This window comes from Anolis carolinensis, chromosome 5 (assembly GCF_035594765.1).
Source record: "Anolis carolinensis isolate JA03-04 chromosome 5, rAnoCar3.1.pri, whole genome shotgun sequence".
Taxonomy (NCBI): domain Eukaryota; kingdom Metazoa; phylum Chordata; class Lepidosauria; order Squamata; family Dactyloidae; genus Anolis; species Anolis carolinensis.
The window spans coordinates 201327186-201352885 of NC_085845.1; the positions used below are offsets into that span (position 1 = coordinate 201327186).

Consider the following 25700-nt stretch of genomic DNA (forward strand, 5'->3'; position numbering starts at 1 on the left):
TTTCCGTTTTTATTGGGAGTTTTCATAATCTACAGAGTTCATAAAGTATCATTGCCAATGAAATTACAAGGTCATAATGCCATCCCTGCTCCTCTTCTCAATAGGGGTGGTCTCGCACGTGCTCAAAGATGCTCTTCAGTCCCATCCACGTCTCTCGCGCAGTCGGGATGATCTGGTCTGCTGGCAAGAGGAAACCGTGGCGGCCGGTGTCCCGCAGCTCAAAGGCAAAGGAGTATTTGATGCCATAGTTGTAGGACCAGTCGATGCTGCCTCCACTGGCTTGGTCTACGGGGGAAAGAAAGGCGGAAGGTGCTATTCATGAAGTGATTTATAGTTTCCAAATCACAACCTCCCTGATTCACTGAAAGCTGGATAGCAAGTGTCTCAGAAGTAAGCATAAATACAGCAGGGTCCTTTCACAGCATAAACATGCTTCAACCCATCTATTAGTAGAGTCTAATGGCTAGCATTTGACCTTAACTCACGGATTCAGGTTTTCACAAAATATCCAGGATGCAGATTAAACAATATTTTATTCTATGATGAGAAATGCTTTGCCATTCCTATCTATTTCTCAAGGAAAGGCCTAAAACGTTTTAATATATACAAATGTACAAACAGGATACACAGATCTACTTTCAGGCTTCTCACAAACTATCAGATCCTGCCCACTATGCCCACTATGTTTCAACTACTGACTGGCATCATAGCTGACAGAATTCAAGACTATCTTGAAGAAAAAAACATCTTGCCAGATGAACAGAAAGGCAACAAATGGAAAAGCAGGGGCACAAAAGACTAGTTATTGATTGACAAAATGATTCTGGAGAACTGTAACAGCCGAAAAGTCACATAGAAAATAGAGAGATACACTGAGTCACACAGGAGAGAGAAAGATGGATTCTTTCAATCTCTTTATATTGACACCTGCTGATAGGTCATTAGTAAAGGTGATGCAACTCCTTTGCAATATACCTCACATAGTTATGACTCAGCCATTACCACCACCCCCACCCCCACCCCCCCAATGTATTGCATTATGACATTCACAGTCGTTACCAGGGAGCTATCAATATTCCACATGTCCATCAAACAGTATTTTATTCTATGATGAAAAATGCTTTGCTATTTCTATCTAATAGCCTCTTCCTCAAGGAAAGGCTTCTGGGATGAGCTGTGAAGGCTTGCCAAAATGAGCAGCAGCTGTGATCTCTTGGGAAATGAACAAAATCCCAGGATTCCCTACAATGGAACTATGCCAATTCAAGCAGTATCAAAGTGCCGTAAATGTGCAATGTGGATACAACCTTAGAGAAGCTGATTCCTCTTGGTTTACCCATACAACTCTCACGAAAGTAATGGTTTCGGATAAAGCCGCTTTATGGGATTACCATTACTATCCTGAGGATGTTTACCATAAAGCATAGATTCCCAACCCAGAAATATGGATGGATTCCCAATCCTCAACATTTCTGATCAAGAAATAATAGAATACAGATCAGATATGTTTAAGAAGGGGATTTAGGGGTTAGGAATCCACATTGCCTTTTGAATTTGTCTTGTGGATTCAGAATCAGAATAGATTCCTTTGCAATCTATCTATATATATAAAATGATAAAGTTGTTTGCGCAGTGACTATAACAACAAAACTAAACATCCCAGAAATACGAAATTTGGCAACACAATGAAAAAGGCTTGCCTCCAGGTTACAACAACACAACCACACCACAAAACCACAATCCAGACCCACAAAACTCACAACAACGCATCATGCGATAACAACACAACTAAACGTCCCAGAAATACAAAACTTGGCAACACAATGCAAAAGCCTTGTCTCCCAGTTGTAACAACACAGCCACACCACAAAATCACACAGGACCCACAAAACTCACAACAACACATCGTGACTATAACAACACAACTAAACGCCCCAGAAATACAAAACTTGGCAACACAACGCAAAAGCCTTCCCTCCAGGTTGTAACAACACAACCACACCACAAAACCACAATCTGGACCCATAAAACTCACAACAACGCATCGTGACTATAACAACACAACTAAACGCCCCAGAAATACGAAACGTGGCACACAAGTAAACGCCCCAGAAATATAAAACTTGACAACACAACGTAAAAACCTTCCCTCCCGGTTGTAACAACACAACCACACCACAAAACCACAATCCGGACCCACAAAACTCACAACAACGCATTGTGACTATAACAAATACAAAATTTGACAACACAACTCATCCACCTCCCAAATCCCTACATTCACACTTGGCCTCCAAAAAACAATTACAATAATAACAATGACAACAACAACAACAATAAGAATCAACACCATCACAGGCAAGAAACAGCCAGGCACTGAGGCTGAGAGGCCAGTCAGTGCTACACTGGGCCTCCAAAAAACAATACAGTAGCATCTAACTTATCCAACCTTCATGACCACAACAACAACAACAATAATAAACACCTACACAGGCAAAACAAAAGAAGGACTATTGTACCACAATAAAAATATAAACCGCACTCAGCAGAATCAGACATTACAACTAACAACAAACCAAAGACAACAGGGATCTCAAGCAATTATCAATCAACACAATAATTGAAGAAGGTCACAGACTTCAAATACTACTACTAATGTGAGCATAAAGAAGGGTGGAGGTCACAGCATAAATACAACCTAATGTAGACTGACCAACACCACCAGAATAAGCCACAGCAACGCGTGGCCGGGCACAGCTAGTCTATATATATATAAATGTACTGCACGTTTTTCCCATGGAGTAAACAATAAAACCACTGAACCAAATCACACCAAATTTGGCCACAAAAGACATAGTCATCCAAGCTATGTCTTTCAATAAAAATACCTAGAAAAATAAAGTCCAAATAACAGAAAACCCCCAATTGCTTACCAACTTGAATACCACCAAATAGCCTTGCAGCTTCAAAGCCAGGCTGCTTCCTAACCAGAGGTATCCTAACCAACAGACTATGCCACAGCAACGCGTGGCTGGGCACAGCTAGTCAGTTTATATTTGTTTATATTTTGTTAATCCTAGGTTGCCCTTTGGCCAGTGGCTGATGTAGCCAAGCCATTGTGTTGCTGCCGCGGTGTGTTGTTGTTGTTGTTGTTGTTCCTATTATTGTGTTAATTTATACCCCACTTTTTCTCTCCACAAGGAGACTCACTCAGTGTCGCATCTTAGTTCGAATATACTTACAGATGACCGAGCAGATGGGCCCCACTTTATATTGGGTGCCATACAAAGAGGTCAGCGCATTGGCTGCGGTTCTGGCCACGTTGTCCTAGAAAAAAGAGAAGGAAAGAAGGAAGAAAAAGAAACAAAAACATTGAAAGATATTCTGTTCTTGGTGTGAAAGTGTTATTTCCTGTTTAACAGTGCAGTCCTTACTTTGCAAGTAGTTGTTCTACTCCAGAAACTTTGTTTTTGTGGCTGCCACAAACTAAGTTGGTTGAGAGTCAATGAGATATTCATTGAAAAGCTATAGCAGAATGTGATGCAGGATGTCCCACCAAAACAAAGTTTTTGCAATTTAATAAACCTTTTATGATAGAACCAATTGGGAAATGACATTGATAGCGTAGGAACAAAAAATGGGTTACATAGTGTAATAATAATAATAATAATAATAATAATAATAATAATAATAATAATAATAATAATAATAATAATACAAAATTACGATCTGCCAACTGCAAAAGGCCACCCTAAAGGGATCTGCACGCATCATCCGAAAATACATCACACAGTCCTAGACACTTGGGAAGTGTTCGACTTGTGGTTTTGTGATACGAAATCCAGCATATCTATCTTGTTTGCTGTGTCATACAATGTCGTTGTGTCAATAATAATAATACAAACCAGTTTTTCACTTATAATCTTGCTATGTAGTGTAATAATAATAATGCAAACCAGTTTTACACTTGGAATCTGATAACATAGTGCAATAACGATGATGATGATGATGATGATGATGATGATAATGCAAACCAGTTTTACACTTGGAATCTGATAACATAGTGTAATAAAGATAATGATAATGATGAAGATGATAATAATAATAATAATTATGCAAACCAGTTTTACACTTGAATCTGATAACATAGTGTAATAAAGATAATGATGATGATGATGATGATGATGATGATGATAATAATAATAATGCAAACCAGTTTCATACTTGGAATCTGATAACATAGTGTAAAAATGATAATGATGACGATAATAATAATAATAATAATAATAATAATAATAATAATAATAATAATAATGCAAACCAATTTTACACTTGGAATCTGATAACATAGTGTAATGATGATGATGATGATGATGACGATGATGATAATAATAATGCAAACCAGTTTTATACTTGAATCTGATAACATAGTGTAATAAAGATAATGATGATGATGATGATGATGATGATGATGATAATGATAATAATAATGCAAACCAGTTTCATACTTGGAATCTGATAACATAGTGTAAAAATGATAATGATGACGATAATAATAATAATAATAATAATAATAATAATAATAATAATAATAATGCAAACCAATTTTACACTTGGAATCTGATAACATAGTGTAATGATGATGACGATGATGACGATGATGATAATTATTATGCAAACCAGTTTTACACTTGAATCTGATAACATAGTGTAATAAAGATAATAATGATGATGATGATGATGATGATGATAATGATAATAATAATGCAAACTAGTTTCATACTTGGAATCTGATAACATAGTGTAAAAATGATAATGATGACGATAATAATAATAATAATAATAATAATAATAATAATAATAATAATGCAAACCAATTTTACACTTGGAATCTGATAACATAGTGTAATGATGATGACGATGATGACGATGATGATAATAATTATGCAAACCAGTTTTACACTTGAATCTGATAACATAGTGTAATAAAGATAATAATGATGATGATGATGATGATGATGATAATGATAATAATAATGCAAACTAGTTTCATACTTGGAATCTGATAACATAGTGTAAAAATGATAATGATGACGATAATAATAATAATAATAATAATAATAATAATGCAAACCAATTTTACACTTGGAATCTGATAACATAGTGTAATGATGATGATGATGATGACGATGATGATAATAATAATGCAAACCAGTTTTATAACTGGAATCTGATAACATAGTGTAATGGTGATGATGATGATGATGATGATGATGATAATAATGCAAACCAGTTTCATACTTGGAATCTGATAACATAGTGTAAAAATGATAATGATGACGATAATAATAATAATAATAATAATAATAATAATAATAATAATAATAATAATGCAAACCAATTTTACACTTGGAATCTGATAACATAGTGTAATGATGATGATGATGATGACGATGATGATAATAATAATGCAAACCAGTTTTATAACTGGAATCTGATAACATAGTGTAATGGTGATGATGATGATGATGATGATGATGATAATGCAAACCATGTTTCAACTTAGAATTTGTTAATAATGTTTTCCTTAGAAGCCTCAACTCTGTCTTGAAATGGTCAACTGAAGATATGAGTTGCCAAAATGCTAGAAATTTGGGATATGAATAAAAAAAAATATTATATTTAGTGAGGGATTCTTATATTTTGTGGAGAGAGAGGTGAATCAACATTCCTAGAGGTTTTTAAGCAGAGGCTTGGATTCCATCTGCTGGAAGTGCTTGGATTGTGTCTTCCGCCCTGGCAACAATAGGGCCAGACTGGATGCCCTTTGGAGGCCCCTTCTCACTTTGTGGTTCTAATATCTTAATTTCACTCTTACCAGTTCTGCACGATCCCGGATGTTGTCGCAGGTGTATCCATAGGGGAACATCAGGAGCTGGGAGTAGCTGTGGATGCTGATGAAGGCCTTGACGTTCCCGTGGCTCTTGATGAAGTCCACCACGGACCTCACCTCCACTTCGGAGTCGGCGCTCGGACCGTGGTACGAATCGGAGCAAGGGTTGCTGCTGGCTCCCGGACCTGGGAAGCGAGATATTATTATTAATATCCCGCTTTATCTCCCCAAAAGGGACTCAAAACAACATAACCGTATAACTGTGTCTTGGGTTTTGCAATGTCCCGTATATACTCGAGTATAAGCCGACCTGAATATAAGCCGAGGCACCTAATTTTGCCACAAAAAAAAAACTGGGAAAACATTGACTCCAGTATAAGCTGAGGGTGTTAAATTTCAGAAATAAAAATAGATACCAATAAAATTACAGTAGAGTCTCACTTATCCAACACTCGCTTATCCAACGTTCTGGATTATCCAACGCATTTTTGGAGTCAATGTTTTCAATATATCGTGATATTTTGGTGCTAAATTCATAAATACAGTAATTACTACATAGCATTACTGTGTATTGAACTACTTTTTCTGTCAAATTTGCTTTATAACATGATGTTTTGGTGCTTAATTTGTAAAATCATAACCTAATTTGATGTTTAATAGGCTTTTCCTTAATGCCTCCTTATTATCCAACATATTCGCTTATCCAACATTCTGCCGGCCCGTTTATGTTGGATAAGTGAGACTCTACTGTACATTAATTGAGGCATCGGTAGGTTCAATGTTTTTGAATATTTACAAAAAGCTCAGATTTAAGATCAGACTGTCCAACTCTAATCAAATCATGATTCTCATCTTCTTCAATGTCAATGTGCTTATGTATCCTTTTAATAATAATAGAGTAAAATAATACATGTAATAACAATAATAATAATAAATACAAGAAAATAATACAAGTACAGTAGAGTCTCGCTTATCCAACGTAAACGGGCCAGCAGAACGTTGGATAAGCGAATATGTTGGATAATAAGGAGAAATTAAGGAAAAGCCTATTAAACATCAAATTAAGTTATAATTTTACAAATTAAGCACCAAAACATTATGTTATACAACAAATTTGACAGAAAAAGTAGTTCAGTACACAGTAACTGAACTAAGTAGTAATTACTGTATTTACGAATTTAGCACCAAAATATCACTATGTATTGAAAACATTGACTATAAAAATGCGTTGGATAATCCAGAACGTTGGATAAGCGAGACTCTACTGTAATAATAAATAGAGCAAAAGAATAAATGCAATAATAATAATAAGATCAGAGTGAAATAATAAATGTATTATTAATAATAATAAAAATAATAGAGTAAAATAAATGTAATAGCAGCAATAATAGAGAAAAGTAGTAAATGTAATAATACCAACAATAATAGAGAAAAATAATAAATGTACCATATATTCTTGAGGATAAGCTGACCCAAATATAAGCCAACCAGGGCCCTCACCCAAGTATAAGCCAAGGGGGGCTTTTTCAGTCTTAAAAAAAGGGATGAAAAACTAGGCTTATATTCGAGTATATACTGTAAATGTGGGATTTGTGTATTGGTAGTGTTTAAGTGAAATTTGTGTCTTGCCTGTATTGCATACTGATTGCATCATCCAGAGTGTAACATAGTCTGGAAAGAGTTAATTACTAATTACTAAGAAGCTGTGATGACCTTGATGTGTGGCTGGAACCAGGGAGTGTCCAGACACAAGTGTGTGTGCATTGCTGATTGCATCAGTTCAGTTCAGTTCAGTTCTGAGTCGAGAGCTGTCTGCCTAGGGTGAGAGTCAAGTCCTGTGTTCGTCCATTGTCTACAACAAGGTTCCTCAAACTTTTTAAGCCGAGGGCCGGTCCACACTCCTTCAGACTGTTGAGGGGCCGGATTATCATTTGGAGAAAAAAAAAAAAACCAAATTCCGATGCACACTGCACATGTTTTATTTGTAGTGCAAAAACAACAACAACAACAACAACAACGAAAGAACAATGCAATATTTAAAAATAATAACAATTTTAACCAACATACATTTATCAGGATTTCAATGGGAAGTGTGGTCCTGCTTCTGGCCAATGAGATAGTCAAGTTAATTAGGATTGTTGTTGTTGTTGTTGTTGTTGTTGTTGTTGTTGTGTGCCTTCAAGTCATTTCAGACTTTGGGCGAGCCTAAGTCTAAAATTTATTTATTTATTTATTTACTCTATTAATTTACTACATTTGTATCACACCCTTCTCACCCCAAAGGGGACTCAGAGTGGCTTACAAATTATCTGTACATACAATATATTATATTATTAGCATAGCACAATATTAGCATTATATATTACTACTAGCTGTACCTGGCCCCGCGTTGCTGTGGCGAAGTATGGTGGCATGGGAAATAAAGTACAGTAGAGTCTCACTTATCCAAGCTAAACAGGCCGGCAGAAGCTTGGATAAGCGAATATCTTGGATAATAAGGAGGGATTAAGGAAAAGCCTATTAAACATCAAATTAGGTTAGGATTTTACAAATTAAGCACCAAAACATCATGTTATACAACAAATTTGACAGAAAAAGTAATTCAATACGCAGTAATGTTATGTTGTAATTACTGTATTTATAACTTTAGCACCAAAATATCATGATATATTGAAAACATTGACTACAAAAATGGCTTGGATTATCCAGAGGCTTGGATAAGTGAGGCTTGGATAAGTGAGACTCTACTGTATTGAGGAATTGGTGGTAGTTAAGGTAAAGGGTCCCCTGGGCTGAGTGGGTTGCTAGGAGACGAAGTGAGTGAAGCTTAGCCTTCTAACTGGCAGCAATTGGATAAAAACATTTATTCCTCTCCCTCTAATTAGGACTTTATTTTTCTTTTCTTTTTGTTGTATCAACCTAGAGGCCTGGATGAGGGGTTGTGCTGTCAATTTTCGAGGTTGTGGGGTGTTTACTTTTGTTGTTTTGTCCGCTGCCGTGATGCCATCACTCTTTTATATATATAGATAGAAGATATTGAACTATACTGTAATATTATTAGTAATATTATATGTAATATAGAATATATAATTAATATTATTATATGGTAATATTATTAGTGTTATATTGTATTACATTATAATATTATTATCAATATTATTATGTATATACAATATATTATATTATAAAACTGAGGGCAGGGGCCAGGTAAATGACCTCAGAGGGCCGCATCCGGCCCCCGGGCCTTAGTTTGGGGACCTCTGGTCTACAAGCTCGTTTGTCTTGATTATTGGTGAAGTCAGTAAAACCTGTATATAGTTTTACCATCGTCTCTGATGTCACTTCGCTCTGCATTCCACTGATTCCATCCAACTGCTGCTGCGCTGCAAATTACTCTGACATATACAGTAATCAACCTCTGCTTTCAGGAATTGTAATGCTCCCCATAGTTGATAACTTCTTCAAATGGTTTTTTCTTAGGTGGGCAGTGAATATATTTTCGGCCAGGTTTTCAACGGGTTTAGTTAGTAGTTAATAGGGCTATCTTTTGTTTGCTTCTACGGTTTCATTTTTCCTTTCTTGTGTTTTGTGTTGTTTATCAACCACCTTATTGAGGGCACCTTATGGAAGAGGGGTGGCTCAAAGGCAAGAGTGTAAATGCCTTTATCAATAAATAAATACAAAGCCAATCCGAAATGGAAGGGCATTGCAAACACAAGAAAGGGCCGTGACTCTAAGATGGGAACACATGTCCCTACCTCCGAAGCCTGCATCCCAGTTCCGGTTGGGGTCCACTCCAACACAGGGGCTCCCGGGGGTCTTGGACCGGGTTTTCCGCCACATGCGATTCTGCAGGAAAAGGAGAAGAAAACAAGGGTTTGTGGTTATCATTTATCAAGTCTGTCCATTCCCTGAGATCACAGAATCCCAGGGTTGGAAGGGTGATTGTTTGCTGTCTGGAGGTCTCCTGTTTTTGAGTGGTCTTCCTTATTTACTGTCTTGATTCTGGTGTTCATTTTCATGGTTTCCTCCTTTCTGTGGAAATTGTCCACGTGCTCCATGTCAGAGTATTTTGCAGAGCAGCAGTAGTTGGATGGAGTCAGTGGAACGCAGAACGAAGAGACATCAGAGACGATGGTAAAACTATATACAAGTTTTACTGAAAGCAGTAATAATCAAGACCAACAGACTTGCAGACGAACACAGGACTTGACTCAACTCAGAAGAGAACAGAACAGATGCAATCAGCAATGCACACACACTTGTGTCTGGACACTCCCCAGTTCCAGCCACACATCAAGGTCATCACAGCTTCTTAGTAATTAACTCTTTCAAGACTATAGTACACTCTGGATGATGCAATCAGTATGCAATACAGGCATGACACAAATTTCATTTAAACACCATCAATACACAAATCCCACATTAACACTTCATGTGTTCAATGGCAGCAAACCATCGAGTGCCAGTTAATGCCCCCGGGTAACAACACTGACTGACTGTTAGGGGTTCCTCATCTTCAGAAGAGGAAGGGGAGCAGGAAAGTGTTCAGGAATCAGAGGGGGAGTTGGAATCAGAGGAGGAGGTCTTGCAAGTCCCCACATTTCAGGAAAGGCGAAAGGAAACAGAGACTTCGTTCAGGTAGATTAGCTGCCAGAAATGCAGCCGAGTAATTAGAAACTGCCCTTGCAGCTGTGAGGGGACTCAGAGCTATAAAGCAGAAGCCGGTGCAGCCAGCTCTTGCTGGTAACAAACTGACTCTAATGCCTTCACTCCCTTTGTGCCTGCTTCGAGTCTGAGTTTGGGAAACTGCTCCTAAGGATTTATTGATGAATGTACGTTGTTTCTTCGTTTGATGTAAGACTGCTGCTTTGTTTGGGACTTTATCAGAGACTTGAGTAATGTGTCTGCATTAAGACTTCTTTGCTTTCTTTTGCATTATACAACTGCATGTGCTTTTCTTTTATATTTTCCAGTAGTGTAAGAGTTAATTGCATAGAGTAGAGATTTATTGCTAGAGGGAAACAGTGTCTGGTTTCTGGATATGTAATAGGACATTGGTCATTGCTCTGGAATGTGGGCGTAGACAGCAGACGAGCTTCACTCATGGCCATCAATCATATCGGATGCTTAAATGTTACTCTTGAGCAAAGCTATGTAAGTAGTGTAAATTACTTCTATAAAGATAAGAACCGCTGGTTTCAGCCGACAGCTGGGAAGTGTGCATTTATTTCTGTGTTAGGAAGTGTGCATTTATTTCTGTGCGACTAAGCAGATTGCTAGATCGCCGGAGAAGAAGGTAAATTGAGACAGAAAGTAAATGTGTCTCAATTTAATCCTTTCCTGTCGTATAGAACATACCCAATCATGAATGGGTCCAGTTTCCTTGCAATATCATGATACATTCTAGTTTGGAAGAGGAATATTATATTTCTGAAGAACTCACTTCAGTGTGAGAGAAGACATATCCATCTGGATTTGCAACAACCAACAGGAAAAGGTCCATTGTGTTTAATAGAGAGTTCACGGAGGGATCATATTCGTAGTCAGAAGCGATCTAGAGACAGCAAAAGAGAAAATTAGGACTTGCAATGATTACGCATGATCGTTTCATCTAGGGGTGCATCCAGACTGTAGAAATTGATGCAGTTTGATCCCACTTTAACAGCCATAGCTCAATCCTATGGAGTCCTGGGAAATGTGGTATTGGTTGCTTCACCAATTTGCAACTCCCATCATTCTATAGCAATGGGATGCAGGAATGGATGGACCACTGTTTCAATCCATCTCAGCTCTTCTGATATTCTTACAATTTACAGCAAACAGAAAAGGGATGGGAATAATGCATGATATTGTTGGATTATATTTTCCAATGGTGCAGCTGGTTAGTGGTGCAGCTGGTTAGTAGCCAGCTGCAATAAATCACTACTGACTGAGAGGTCATGAGTTTGAACTAAGCCCAGGTCGGAGTGAGATCCCGACCATTAAATAGCCTAGCTCGTTATTGACCTAAGCAGCCTGAAAGACAGTTGCATCTGTCAAGTAGGAAATTTAGGTACCACTTTATGTGGGGAGACTAATTTAACTAATTTACAACACTATAAAAACTTCCAGCGAAAAAAAATCTGGAAAACAATACACAAGGAGCTTCAGAAGATTCTCAAAATTGCTATACCATGGAAACCGGAAACATTTCTACTAGGAATACATGAAATAAAGATGGGGAAAAAATACAGACAAATTGTTATTCTTACTGACCACAGCCGCAAAACTGTGTTATGCTAAGTTATGGAAAAATCAAGATATACCTGATGAAGAAATCTGGATTACAAAAAATTTAGAAATTAGAAATATGGCTAGACTTGCCTTTCTTATGACTAAGAATAAAGGAATGAAAATAAAGGAAACCAACCGGAAAGAAGTAAATGAATATCTCATGTCAAAGAATAAAAAAATATTGATATGATAAGAACTATTCGTAAAAACAAAATTATGTACAAAAACAAAGGGGAAGAAAGAAGAAAGGGAGAAAAGAACAAGAATAGGAAAGAAAAATAGAAAAGGAACAATCATAGAAAAAAAACTATTCATCTTTCTATGTAATATCGTTTCTCTATCCTGATAATTTTAACCTATGTTTATATCTTCATTTCCTCTTCGCCTACATTATATATATATATATATATATATATATATATATATATATATATATACACACACTAGCTTAGCCCAGCCATGTGTTGCTGTGGCGTTGTCTGGTGGTGTTGGTGAGAACTTGTTGAGGCTAGATGGCCATCTGTCAGGAGTGGTTGGATTGTGTCCTCCTGCATGACATAAGGAAGTTGAACTGGATGATCCTTAGGGGTATCTGCTAACTTTAGGATGATATTATTATTATTATTATTATTATTATTATTATTATTATTATTATTATTATTATTATTATTATTGAGAGGCTGGCTGGCCATCTGTTGGGAGTGTTTGAATTGTATTGTCCAATGGCAGAGTTGGGTGGACTGGATGGCCTTTAGGGGTCTCTCCTAACTGTCTGATTCTATGATTCGATTTGTATTATTACTGTGCAGATATTGGATGGCCATCTGTCAGGAGTGGTTGGATTGTGTCCTGCATGATATAAGGAAGTTGAACTGGATGATCCTTAGGGGTATCTGCTAACCTTAGGATTGTATTATTATTATTATTATTATTATTATTATTATTATTATTATTATTATTATTATTATTGAGAGGCTGGGTGGGCTGAGTAGGTTGCTAGGAGACCAAGTGGGCGGAGCTTAGCCTTCTAACTGGCAGCAATTGGATAAAAACAATTATTCCTCTCCCTCTAATTAGGACTTCATTTTTCTTTTCTTTTTTGTTGTATGAAGGTAGAGGCATGGATGAGGGGTTGTGCTGCCAAGTTTAGTGTTTCTGGGATGTGTAGTTTTGTTGTTTTGTCCTAGGCCGAAATTTCATTACCCTTTTATATATATAGATATATTCTTCTATCTACCGCAATTAAGTAACTGTAACAATAATAACAAAAATTTTAATTAATTTTTTTCCAGAATATACACAATTTAGTGTAGGTAATACACATAGTAAAATAGATACTCTAACTTGTAGTATTAAATCTACTCTATTTATGTCCCTTTTTTCGTATCTATATATTAACCCTTATTTTTCTCTCTTGTTTTTCCTTTCTCCTTTTCTTTTTTCTTCTTTATTATTATTGTATTATAAAAGAAATCTTAATAAAAAGTATATTAAAAAAAAAAACTAGAAAAACTTCCAGCAGCATGCGGAAAGGAATGAGGAAGTACTACCATCAAGGACTCGGTGAAGCGGCAGCAACTGACCTTCTTTGCGGTCCATAAAGCGGTGGCCTGGGTGACCCATTCCCGCGCATGGATCCCCGCGTCGATCCAGATGGCCGGCCGGTTCTTCCCTCCGGTGCTGAACTGCAAAATACAAAACCAACGATCACAAAATTGCCTGAAATTTAAGAAAACGGCAAACGAATTCCAATGGGAAGCAAACCCTTACCTTCAGGACGTAGAGGGGCCTTTTCTCATAGGACTCCCCGATTTGGAGTTTGCTCACAATTTTGGGATATTCGGCCACAATGTTGTCCATTTCTTGATAGATCTGGAATTGAAACCATTATGGATTTCACACTTTGGGCAGAGACATGCGGATATATTTTTGAGATGCAGAGAAGATTGAAGGAAAAGCATATGAGGACTAGAACCCTGGAAATCCTTTCGTCAAGGAAGAGGAAAATCTATTATTATATATTATACTAGCTGTGCCCGGCCACGCGTTGCTGTGGCAAAGTGGTGGTGGTATTGGTTAAAAATTGTTGTGTAATTTTTATTTGACGTTATTTGTATTTTTTAATTAATTTTATCATAAGTTATCTTTTTATTTATTATATTTTATTATTTTCTTGTATTCTTTTTAGTTATTTTCTGTTATTATAGTATTTTATTGTATTAATTTTTTAGTGTTTTTAATTTTTTTTAGTGTTTTTAATTTTTTTTTTGTGTTTTTAATTTTTTTATTGGGTTGCTAGGAGACCAAGTTGGAGGAGCTTAGCCTTCTAACTGGTAGCAATTGGCTAAAAGCAATTATTCCTCTCCCTCTAATTAGGACTTTATTTTTCTTTTCTTTTTGTTGTATCAACCTAGAGGCGTGGATGATGGGTTGTGTTATCAAATTTCGAGGTTGGGGGGCCTGTAGTTTTGTTGTTTTGTGGGTCGCCGTGATGCCATCACTCTTTTATATATATAGACTAGCTGTGCCCAGCCACGCGTTGCTGTGGCAAAATATGGTGGTATGGGAAATAAAGTATTGAGGAATTGGTGGTAGTTAAGGTCAAGGGTAAAGGTTTTCCCCAGACATTAAGTCCAGTCATGTCTGACTCAGAGTGTTGGTGCTCATCTCCATTTCTAAGCCGAAGAGCCGGCGTTGTCCGTAGACTCCTCCAAGGTCATGTGGGATGACTGCATGGAGCGGCGTTACCTTCCCGCCGGAGCAGTACCTATTGATGCACTCACATTTGCATGTTTTTGAACTTCTGGGTTGGCAGAAGCTGGGGCTAACAGTGGGGGCTCTCTCCGCTCCCCCAATTCAAACCTGCCTTTCAGTCCAGAAGTTCAGCAGCTCAGCATTTTAACACGCTGCGCCATCAGGGGACATTATTTCCTAAAAGTTGTGAATATACAATATTTCTGGGTTTTTTTGTCTGTTGGAAGCAAGTATGAATGCTGCAATTAGGGAAAAAGATTAGCATGTAATGGCCTTGCAGCTTTAAAGCCTGGCTGTTTCCTCCCTGAGTGAATTTTTTGTTGGGAGGTGTTAGCTGGTCTGGATTGTTTCCTGTTTGGAATTCCCTTGTTTTCAGAGTGCTGTTCTTTGCGATATTAATTAGATAATCTGTGGAAGACGCCTAAGTGAAGCCTAACTCTGCCTGTCCCCTGGGGTGATTCGGTTGCAAGGAGACCAAGTGGGCAGAGCTTAGCCTTCTAACTGGCAGCAATTGGCTAAAAACAATTATTCCTCTCCCTCTAATTAGGACTTTATTTTTCTTTTCTTTTTTTGTTGTATCAACCTAGAGGCGTGGATGATGGGTTGTGTTGTCAATTTTCGAGGTTGTGGGGTGTTTAGTTTTGTCGTTTTGGCGGTCGCCAGGATTCCATCACTCTTTTATATATATAGATATATTAATAAATATATTATTATATACAGTATGGCCTCTGTATCTATGGCGGATATGTTTCCCAGTTTTGCACAAAAACATAGATAATAGCAATAATAATAATAATAATAATAATAATAATAATCTTCATCATCATCATCATATGCTGGTTGTGTTTTTATCTATGCATATGAGCTGTGTTGCATCTCATTCAAATACATAAATGATGGTGGTGGTGATGATGATGATGATAAAAATGTTATTTGCTATTTGCCTTAAGGAGAAACAGGTAACAGTTGTTGTTGTTGTTGGTGGTGTTATTTATGTTACTATTGTTGCATTATTATAATATTTTTGTTGCTATTATCATATTATTATTATTATATTACTATTATTGCATTTATATTACTATTATTGCATTTATTATTGTAGTCTATATATATAAAAGAGTGATGGCAACATGGCGACCCACAAAACAACAAAACTACAGGCCCCCCAACCTCGAAATTTGACAACACAACCCATCATCCACGCCTCTAGGTTGATACAAGAAAAAGAAAAGAAAAATAAAGTCCTAATTAGAGGGAGAGGAATAATTGCTTTTATCCAATTGCTGCCAGTTAGAAGGCTAAGCTCCTCCAACTTGGTCTCCTAGCAACCCAATAAAAAATAATAAAAAACACTAAAAAATTAATACAATAAAATACTATAATAACAGAAAATAACTAAAAATAATACAAGAAAATAATAAAATATAATAAATAAAAATATAACTTACAATAAAATTAATAAAAATGCAAATAAAGTCAAATAAAAATTACACAACAATTTTTAACCAATACCACCACCACTTTGCCACAGCAACGCGTGGCCGGGCACAGCTAGTTATTATATGTTATAAGAATGTTATTTCACTTGTCTTTAGGAGAAGTGGGTAACAATTATTATTATTATTATTATTATTATTATTGCATTATTATATTTTATGTTACTATTTTTGCACTATTATTATATTACTAGTATTGCATTTATATTACTATTATTGCATTTATTATTGTAGTTATTATATGTTATAATAATGTTACTTCTCTTGTCTTTAGGAGAAGTGGGTAACAATTATTATTATTATTAATATTGCATTATTATATTTTATGTTACTATTATTGCACGATTATTATTATATTATTAGTATTGCATTTTATATTATGTTGCCAGTTGCTTCCTCCTCAGGGGAGCATGCTTGCTCCATCCATGTTGAACATTTACACAAATGACCAGCCATTGCCAGAAGGCTCAGAGAGTTTAATCTATGCTGACGATCGTGCCATCACTGCTCAATCAGGGAGCTTTGAAATGGTTGAGCAGAAGCTCTTCGAAGCTTTAGGTGCTCTTACTGCCTAATACAGGGGAAACCAGCCATTTTTTCCCATTGCAATAAGTGAAGAATGAGAACCAATCTTGGCAAACTTACTGTTTCTAAAGGGTGGTAAGCGCCGTAATTGAAGCTGCTGCTGCCACGTTCTCTCCGCTGGTTGAGGTACATCTCACGTCTTTCTTCATCCACCGCAGCCTACGAAATTTAACAAATCTCAGCAGAAAAAAATGAGGTATTTTCTATATTTTTGCCATGTGCTTTTCTGCCATTTTAGATGCTTTGCCATGATCTCTCTGCATCTCTAATCCATCGCCATCCTCGTCGTGTGAGTATCTTGCTACGATCTGTCAATAGCTGTATGTAGCAACAACTGAAGGAGTTTGGATGAAGCTCAAGTGTGCCTATTCAAATGCTGAGCTCCGACAAGGTCGGAGGCTGTGATATGAAATCTCTGCTAACTGTGACCAAGACTCTGCAGTGTTTTGGAGAGCTGAACAAACCACTTGCCTTTGAGACAGTGCATCCCATTAAGTAGCTGGAGGCAGTTGTGAGAGCACGGGTGTTGTGTATGTTTTTACTCTTTCTCCCTTCTACCCCCAGAACAAGGGAGTTGTAGTTTCCCATTTCTTGGCCAAATTGTGATGGATGGCCTCACCGAACTACAACTCCCAGGATTCCGTATCATTGAGCCAAGGTGCATTCATTCTGTTGGAGTTTTGTGTTGTGTAGGTTTGAAATTTCACTTATGGTTTAAAGCAAATTGTGTGTGTGCCTGTAATTACAGTAGTGTAAGAGTTAAATGCATAGAGAGAGAGTTATTGCTAGAGGGAAACAGTGTGCAGTTTTTGGATACTAGGACATTCGTCACTGCTCTGGAATGTGGGTAGCGACAGCTGGGAGATAGTGTGCTTCACTCAAGACCATCAATCTCGTCGGACGCTTAGAAGTTCTATGTAAATATTGTAATTACTTCAGCCGACAGCAGAGAAGTGTGTATTTATGTCTGTGTGTCTATGCAGATGTTGTGACCCAGCCACAGGCTGGCCAGATTCAAGATGAAGATGAAGGGGATTCTGGTTTTGAGATTCAAGAGCTGCCAGAGGCAGAAGTTAGTTCAGAGATGCAGTCTGGCTCAGAGGCCAGAGATTTGCAGTTTCAGTTTGAGCAGGATGAACTGCTGACCCCAGGAGCTATAGATAATGGACAGACTGACATTCCCTTGAGAAATAATGAGGGATAACCCTTGAGAAATGAGGGAGAGGATTCAGCTCCATGCCAGGTGCAAGATAACGGTAGCACAAGCAATGAATTATCCAGAGAGGACCGTTTATCTTGGAGGGGTTCCTAGGTTTGAAGAAGTGAGAGATTGGCGGGAAAAAGAGAAACCAGCTGTGGGAAAAGAAACGCCTTTCTAAGTTGTTATTAAAAGTGTGCTTTGCAGATTGCTCCTTGTCAGAGCAATTCCTCGCTTTATCTAGGTGGATGTTCTCTTCGTCAGTGTTCTTGGATCTTTGGATTTTGGGCCTTGTTCTTGGACTCTATGGACTATTGCCTTGCTCTGTGGATTATTGCTCTTGCTGTGCTCTTTGGACTTTTGGACCTTGCATTATGGATTAATGGACCTTTCTTTACCTTGTGAAACAATTTGATTCTTATTGACTCTTTCATTACAACTTTGAACGACCTTTTTGATTGCTTGCTTGAATTATATCCTGCTTTGCTTAATAAAAACCTCAAAAGACTTTCCTTGTGTCTGACTGGATATCTATAGCAAGGTGAACTTAGCCTGAGGTGCGACAGCAGATTGCTAGATCACAGGAGAAGAAGGGAAATTGAGACAGAAGGTGGATGTGTCTCAATTTAACCCTCTTACGACACATTCTACAGTAGGGTTTCCCTGTAGGTTGGGGTCAGGATGTCTACCTGGATGTCTTCAATCATGACGCAATATTTGATGCCACGGGATTCCAGGAAGACTTTGACATCTTGGAGGCAAGCAAAGGGCACTTGGACATCCGCAGGCTCGTTCGGATATGATGGGAACCTCCAGAAATCAAGCTGGGAAGGGGAAAAGCAAAAATAAAATGAGGTTAGGAACCGTCAAAATGTGCTTGTGCTTATTTATAATCTTCAATAAATAGCTTGATTGCTTATATTCTGGGCTCCGGTGTGGTTTCAAGGTGCCTATGCAGCCTAGGGATGTTACTTCCTCATCAAACTACAAATCCCAGGATTGGGCAGGACGTATCAGTGTCAGTTGATGCCATAATAAAGGGCTGTGGTTGCATAAGATGTGCAATGACCTGGAATGTGTCCCTGTATCTTCCGCTTCATGATAGGCCTACCTTTGCCTGGAGTTTAATTGCAAAACATGGACTGATACCCGGAAAAGAGCAATTAGCAAACTCCTCCGTACGAAAAGGACGCACCTGCAGCGGCTCCAGGGCTCGGAGCTCTTTCAGCAGCCGGACCTGTTCTTCGTTGCACGGCTCCACCCGCAGAACCTGGTCCCTGCAATCATAAGATACTCATTTATAAGATGTATATGTATAAACTAGCTTTGCCCAGCCATGCGTTGTTGTGGCTTATGCTTTCAGAGTGTTGTTCTTTATTTACTGTCCTGATTTTAGAGATTATATTGTTCTGTATTATTATATCACAGTAATTATTACATATTATATTTATAATCTTATATTATCTGCTTAGAACTGGATTATATGAGGCCCCTTCTACACAGCTGTATAAAATGCACACTGAAGTGGATTATATGGCAGTGTGGATGCAAGATAATCCAGTTCAAAGCAGATAATATAAGATTATAAATTGGTTATATAGCTGAGTCTACACTGCCATATAATCCAGTTAAAATCAGATAATCTGTATTTTCTAGGCAGTGTGGGAGAGGCCTAAGTGAGGCCTAACTCTGCCTGTCCCCTGGACTGAGTGGGTTGCTAGGAGACCAAGTGGGCGGAGCTTAGCCTTCTAACTGGTAGCAATTAGATAAAAACCATTATTCCTCTCCCTCTAATTAGGGCTTTATTTTTCTTTTCTTTTTGTTGTATGAACATAGAGGCATGAATGAGGGGTTGTGCTGCCAAGTTTATTGTTTCTGGGATGTGTAGTTTTGTTGTTTTGTCCTAGGCTGAAATTTCATTACTCTTTTATATATATAGACTAGCTTTGCCCGGCCACACGTTGCTGTGGCTTATGGGAATCCTTTGTTGGCCAGGTGGAATAGCAGTGAATAACCTTGCAGTCTCAAAGCCTGGCCGTTTTCTGGAGTAGCTGGAGCTTTTTGTTGTATGAACATAGAGGCATGGATGAGGGGTTGTGCTGCCAAGTTTAGTGTTTCTGGGATGTGTTGTTTTGTTGTTTTGTCCTAGGCCGAAATTTCATTCCCCTTTTATATAAATAGACTAGCTGTGCCCTGCCACACGTTGCTGTGTCTGAGTCTGGTGGTGTTGGTCCGTCTACACTAGGTTGTATTGATGCTGTGACCTCCACCCTTCTTTATACTCACATTAGTAGTAGTATTTGAAGTCTGTGACCTTCTTCAATTTTTGTGTTGATTGATAATTGCTTGAGATCCCTGTTGTCTTTGGTTTGTTGTTAGTTGTAATGTCTGATTCTGTTGAGTGCGGTTTATATTTTTATTGTGGTACAATTGTCTTTTTTTGTTTTGCCTGTGTAGGTGTTTATTATTGTTGTTGTTGTAGTGGTCATGAAGGTTGGATAAGTTAGATGCTACTGTATTGTTTTTTGGAGGCCCAGTGTAGCACTGACTGGCCTCTCAGCCTCAGTGCCTGGCTGTTTCTTGCCTGTGATGGTGTTGATTCTTATTATTGTTGTTGTTGTCATTGTTATTATTGTAATTGTTTTTTTGGAGGCCAAGTGTGAATGTAGGGATTGGGGAGGTGGATGAGTTGTGTTGTCAAATTTTGTATTTGTTATAGTCACAATGCGTTGTTGTGAGTTTTGTGGGTCTGGATTGTGGTTTTGTGGTGTGGGTGTGTTGTTACAACTGAGAGGCAAGGTTTTTGTGTTGTGTTGCCAAGTTTTGTATGTCTGGGGCGTTTAGTTGTGTGCCAAGTTTTGTATTTCTGGGGCGTTTAGTTGTGTTGTTATAGTCACGATGCATTGTTGTGAGTTTTGTGGGTCCGGATTGTGGTTTTGTGGTGTGGTTGTGTTGTTACAATCGGGAGGGAATGCTTTTGTGTTGTGTTGCCAAGTTTCGTATTTCTGGGGCGTTTAGTTGTGTTGTTATAGTCATGATGCATTGTTGTGAGTTTTGTGGGTCCGGTGTGGTTTTGTGGTGTAGTTGTGTTGTTAGAACCGGGAGGCAAGGCTTTTGCATTGTTTTGCCAAGTTTTGTATTTCTGGAGTGTTTAGTTGTGTTGTTATCTCATGATGCGTTGTTGTGAGTTTTGTGAGTCTGGATTGTGGTTTTGTGGTGTGGTTGTGTTGTTGTAACCTGGAGGCAAGGCTTTTGCATTGTGTTGCCAAGTTTTGTATTTCTGGGATGTTTAGTTTTGTTGTTATAGTCACTGCGCCCGCAACTTTATCCTTTTATATATATAGATTTATTATTGCCATCCTCCTCCTTTGCATCCTCCTCGTTATCATCACTCACTCACCACCTCCGTCTCAGCTCTCTTCTGCTTCCTTTGAGATCTGCATTTGTTTAGGAAGCTGGATGTTCCAGATAATATGGTTCACGAGGACAATATAATTATCACACTCTGGGAGTATCTATATATTGTAGGATGAATGCACTTTGGCACCACCTCAAGCCCTATGTGACAATGCTATGAGAGAGATGTAGCTTTATAAGATCTTTAGCCTTCTCTGTCCAAGAGCACTGGACGACAAATCCCAGGGTTCTAGAGCATGAATTGTATTACCTAGAACATCCCTCGATCTAGACACTATGCTTCTCTTGATGCAGCCTAGTATCGCATTGGCCTTTTTCGCTGCTGCATCACACTATTGGCTCATGGTCAGTTTCTAGTCCACTAAGATACCTAGATAGAGTTTTCAAGCAAGTTAAAGTAGTATCGAACAGCATTAATGCACCCAGGGATATCCCCTTGCAGGTTTCCCTTCTCTATGCTAAAATCATAACCTAATTTGATGTGCAATAGGCTTTTCCTTAATCCCTCCTTTTTATCCAACATATTTGCTTATCCAACGTTCTGCCGGCCCGTTTATGTTGGATAAGTGAGACTCTACTGTACTGTATTTACGAATTTTTACCAAAATATCACGATATATTGAAAACATCGACTACAAAAATGCGTTGGATAATCCAGAATGTTGGATAAGCGAATGTTGGATGTGAGACTTATAGAAATTTATATTAAAAAATAAAAGGAATAGTCAACATCATAGAATCCTAGAGCTGGAAGGGATCCTCAAAGGCCATCCAGTCCAACCCCAACCTGCCAAGACCCCATCAAAGCCCTCCCAACAGATGGCCATATAGCTTACCAACCTCAAGAGGAAAGGAAAACACAACTCACCCAGCAAAGTTTTCCAGGCCCAACGTTGCCCCAAGGAGGGTTGCAAGAAGCAGAATCACTCTCATGATGGAAAACTCATCCAAACGTGGGGAAAAACTCAGATCCAATGTATATATTTGTGTTGTCAGAAGTGATTTCCCAGAGAGGCTCCATGTGCTTGCGTTCCCATGCGTTGCCGAAAGGTTCAAGGCACCGGATTGATAAATGTGTGTATTATGTCTCCTCTGCAAGGTGTTGTTCATTGCCATAGAGTGATAATTATATCATTATAGAAGGCAGAGGAAGCTGGCAAGCAAACAAAACACTTGTCTGGATGCATTGAAATGTTGTGACTGCAAAGCCTCTTTATTCCCTTTCATCCAGCAGAGAAAAAAATATTGATTCTATTCATTAACAAAAAGGATGGGCTTGGGTTTCGTTAAAAATGTATTGGCAATGAATTTGGGTACATCTCCACTGTAGAACTGATTAAGTTTTGTTGTCGAGACACAGTAACTCCCCGCCGAAGATTTATAGTTCACCAAGGGCTCAGAAAAAATATATGACTTTTCCTTTCTTAAAAAAAAACCTTCGAAGATTAGCAGAGTTTTTCAGCCCTGTTTATGAGCTGAAAAAGCCTCCCCCGGGTTATAATTGCTTGCAATATATGATATAATATAATAATAATATAATAAAACTTTATTTATATACCGCCCTATCTCCCGGATGGGACTCAGGGCGGTTTACAGTCATAAAAGCAACACAAACATTACATAACAACATAATAACACATTATTAAACAAAGTAAAATAATACAATTATAACAGTAAATAACACATAAATAACAGAGATATATTTATCTCTCAGTTGGCTCATGCCTGCCCTAAACTCTATTGTCTCTAACCCTTTAATAAATTGCATCTACTTTATGATTTTGTGTAACTTGTATCTTTCAACTGTGTACTGTATCTATTTCTTATATATGAAACATATATAAACTACAGTAGAGTCTCACTTATCCAATGTAAACGGGCCAACAGAATGTTGGATAAGCGAATATGTTGGATAATAAGGAGAGATTAAGGAAAAGCCTATTAAACATCAAATTAGGTTATGATTTTACAAATGAAGCACCAAAACATCATGTTATATAACAAATTTGACAGAAAAAGTAGTTCAATACACAGTAATGCTATGTAGTAATTACTGTATTTACAAATTTAGCACCAAAATATCACGATGTATTAAAAACATTGACTATAAAAATGCGTTGGATAATCCAGAACGTTGGATAAACGAGTGTTGGATAAGTGAGACTCTACTGTACTTCTTAATAATGTATCAACATATAATTAGAAACAGCCACTCTTCTGTGACCCTATTGAGATAATTCCATGGAATTACAAAAAGGTTGGGCCCCTAACCCTAACCCTAACCCTAATCCCTCTGGCTACTTCCCAGACCAGGGAATCATCACATTCATTATTTGTACTGTGGCCCGATGCTATGGAACCCTGGGAGTTGTAGTTTGGCAAGGCACCAGCCCTCTCTTAATCTCATGGGAATAGAAAAGGTTGGGCAAATCCCTCTGGCTACTTCCCAGACCAGGGAATCATCACATTCATTGTATGTTCTGTGGACCGATGCTATGGAATCCTGGGAGTTGTCGTTTGGTGAGTTGTCGTTTGGCAGAAAAGGCTAACCACCTTGTAAAACTACAACTCCCAGTGGTGTCAAACTGCATTAATTCTGCAGTGTAGGTGCATCCAAGGAAAGCGCCAAAGACAAAGGTATTCAGATAAGGATGGATAGCTGGGCCCAAGGCAAAATTACTCATTGCTTACACAATTGGTGGATCTGGTCCAAGCATTCCAGCATCAGCCTCCTCATTCATTTCAGGCATCAAAACATCCATAAAACCAGGCATCATGAATGCTTTCTGGCAGGACTGTCCACATTATTTTTAAATTACGAGCTTTAAACCAAGAATTATTTTAATGTGTGAAATGTGACCTCTATAGCCACAGAAGATGCGTTTCCAAGCTTTGCATGGATATGTGAAGCTGTAGATAAAACTACAGTAGAGTCTCGCTTATCCAACATAAACTAGCCGGAAGAACGTTGGATAAATGAAAATGTTGGATAATAAGGAGAGATGAAGGAAAAGCTTATTAAACATCAAATTACGTTATGATTTTACAAATTAAGCACCAAAACGTCCTGTTTTAGAACAAATCAACAGAAAAAGCAGTTCAATGCATGGTAACGTTGTGTAGTAATTACTGCAGTTACGAATTTAGCACCAAAACATCACAATACAGTAGAGTCTCACTTATCCAACACTCAACTTATCCAACGTTCTGGATTATCCAACACATTTTTGTAGTCAATGTTTTCAATACATCCTGATATTTTGGTGCTAAATTCGTAAATACAGTAATTACTACATAGCATTACTGCATATTGAATTACTTTTTCTGTCAAATTTGTTGTATAACATGATGTTTTGGTGCTTAATTTTTTAAAATGATAACCTGATTTGATATTTAATAGGCATTTCCTTAATCCCTCCTTATTATCCAACATATTTGCTTATCCAACATTCTGCCGGCCCGTTTATGTTGGATAAGTGAGACTCTACAGTATATTGAAAACACTGGCTACTAAAAGGCAGACTGTGTTGGATAACAAGGAATGTTGCATAAGCGAAGGTTGGATAAGCAAGACTCTACTGTATGTAACAAAAATTGAAATACGTTTTGTTCCTGGGTTGAAATAATTATTTCCTGTTTAATTGTGCAGCCCTTAATTTGAAAGTCGTTGTTCTACTCCAGAAACTTCGCTTTTGTGGTTGTCACAAGCTAAGTTGAATGGGTTGAGACTCAATGATGAGAGATATTCATTGAAAAAACTATTGCAAAATGTGCAGTAGTGGGATGTTTCTCCCGCAGAAACAAGGTTTTTGCAGTTTAATAAACTTTCCCCATGTTTTTATGATAAACCAGGAACAAACATCGTGCCACATAGTGTAATAGTGAACCCTATTGAAACGATAAATGGTATCCCAAATGCCAATCCAGAGTGTACAAAAAGTCATTGCATGCTCTTTTAACTGATATGAGGCCCCCGGTGGCGCAGCAGGTTAAAAGGTTGGCGGTTTGAATCCGGGGAGTGGACTGAGTGCCAGCTGTTAGCCCCAGCTTCTGCCAACCTAGAAGTTTGAAAACATGCAAA

The 25700-nt window shown here is 37.9% G+C and overlaps 1 protein-coding gene across 1 annotated transcript; it reads right to left on the bottom strand.

Moving 5' to 3' along the window:
- Positions 1 to 22850, bottom strand: cpa2 (carboxypeptidase A2). Its single transcript, XM_062983344.1, has 11 exons — positions 22488 to 22850; positions 19398 to 19479; positions 18892 to 19026; positions 17065 to 17163; positions 13940 to 14041; positions 13753 to 13854; positions 11340 to 11450; positions 9652 to 9742; positions 5879 to 6078; positions 3243 to 3327; positions 1 to 285 (listed from the first exon to the last, which is right to left on the bottom strand). The coding sequence occupies exons 1-11, from the start codon at positions 22733 to 22735 to the stop codon at positions 98 to 100; spliced, it is 1443 nt and encodes a 480-aa protein (XP_062839414.1). The 5' UTR covers positions 22736 to 22850; the 3' UTR covers positions 1 to 97.
- Between the last annotated feature and the right edge of the window lie 2850 nt (positions 22851 to 25700).